Source organism: Pteropus alecto, unplaced genomic scaffold, assembly GCF_000325575.1.
Source record: "Pteropus alecto unplaced genomic scaffold, ASM32557v1 scaffold189, whole genome shotgun sequence".
Lineage (NCBI taxonomy): Eukaryota > Metazoa > Chordata > Mammalia > Chiroptera > Pteropodidae > Pteropus > Pteropus alecto.
Window position 1 is genome coordinate 404,253 of NW_006442117.1, and position 1,518 is coordinate 405,770.

At 57.3% G+C, this 1,518-nt stretch overlaps 1 protein-coding gene across 1 annotated transcript in view; it reads left to right on the top strand.

The window, feature by feature from the left end:
* The first annotated feature begins 889 nt into the window (after positions 1-889).
* Positions 890-1,518, top strand: part of COG2 (component of oligomeric golgi complex 2) — a 25,016-nt gene continuing 24,387 nt past the window's right edge. Inside the window, exon 1 of the mRNA XM_025039058.1 lies at positions 890-937. Within this exon, the coding sequence (XP_024894826.1) occupies positions 890-937 (48 nt within the window). The remainder of the gene's footprint in view (positions 938-1,518) is intronic.

Below are 1,518 nucleotides of genomic sequence, written 5' to 3' on the forward strand. Positions count from 1 at the left end.
AGAGAGACGGGGATAGGAAGGTGTTTCGACTCAAGAGTCTCATTCTTCAGAAATGTGCAGTGCAGAGGACAGGGGACGAAAATCAGGATGCGCTGATCACGTATTACGTCCTGCACCGATGAAGAACTTTATGTACTGATCATGTATTACGTCTTGCACCGATGAAGAACTTCATGTTCACTTTTAAACTTAGTCTTAAAAAATTTCCTATGAAACAGGTATTAATACCGAAGATGACATTCAAATCTTTTCACGGCAGATAAACACTTAACGGCACAAACAGCTAACCAACCAGAAGCCGGCCAGAGGACCCCCGCGGAGCCAGACCCTCACCCTGAGACCGGGTCCGAGGCAGGGGCGGGGTCTCGGGACGGTGTGGGAACCCAGGGCGGCGTCCTCTGCGAAGCCTTAGGCTTATTGTCCCTCTTGCCGCTGTCGTCTTGGGTTGCTCCACGGGTGCTGGGGTCTTTCCTGATGCTCCTGGTTCGGCGGCCTACACCGCTGCCACCGCCTGTGGCTCCGAGTGGCAGCCGCTCTCCGGGGTCCCGGCTGCTGCCTGCCGACATTCGGGAGGACAGCGGGCAGTGCGGCCCCTCATTCTTTGCTGTCATCGAATCCTTTTAGCATCCCCGAGATTAGCACACCAGGCTGTACGGATTTAGGTTTTTCTCGGCGAAAGTTCCGGAAACAGTTTCACAGGGCACTGTAATGAAGCAGGGAAGCTCGAATGCCAGCTAGTGTGGACTTCCGGGGAGGGCGAGGCCACAGATGTCATCATTTGCTGTCCCAGCATCCTCGCCCCTCCTGGTGCCGTCGTCAGGGGCCTGGGCCTCCACCGGCTGGGTTTGCACATGCCACTCGTTAACACCGCGGCCTCGGGCTAAACGCCATGCCTCTCGGAGCAGCTGGGGACCAGCGGTTGGAACTGCTGGTTTTGGTAAGTGTGACGATGGCATCGCGGGTGTGGACGCGAAACGTCTTTTTTCCTTCGTCTTCGACATGCACACGGAATGCGATGTTTGGGATTTGCTTTGAAACGTATTCCGGCCCCAGAGGGAGGCATCGCGGTGACGGAAGGGTGATGCGTGAAACAGGCACCGCAAATGGTTGGTGGCCGTTGCAGCTGGCGATGAGTCTGTGGGCCGCGGTCACCGCCCGCTCTGCGGACTTTCACGGAGGCTCGAGATTTTCACAGTAAGAGTAAACAAACTGAAAACCAGTAACGAGACGTTCGTTCCTCATGTCCAAGCAAACATGGCAGGGACACAGGATGCACTCTCACGATTGCGCCCCTGCGGTTCGACCCCGGGGAGATGCCAGCTGTCACCCTCGCCGGCGTCTTCTCCAGACACTGGCGGGAGTTTTCTCCCGGCCCAGGCTGCCTGGCCCGACGCGAGGAGTGCCCTGTCTCGGACCCCACGCCCACGGTTTGTAAGTGACCAGTCTCCTCTTGGGAGTAGCTCGGATACAAGAGTCTCGTCCTAGGGTCTTGCCTTCCGCTGCACCCCTTCTGAGGCT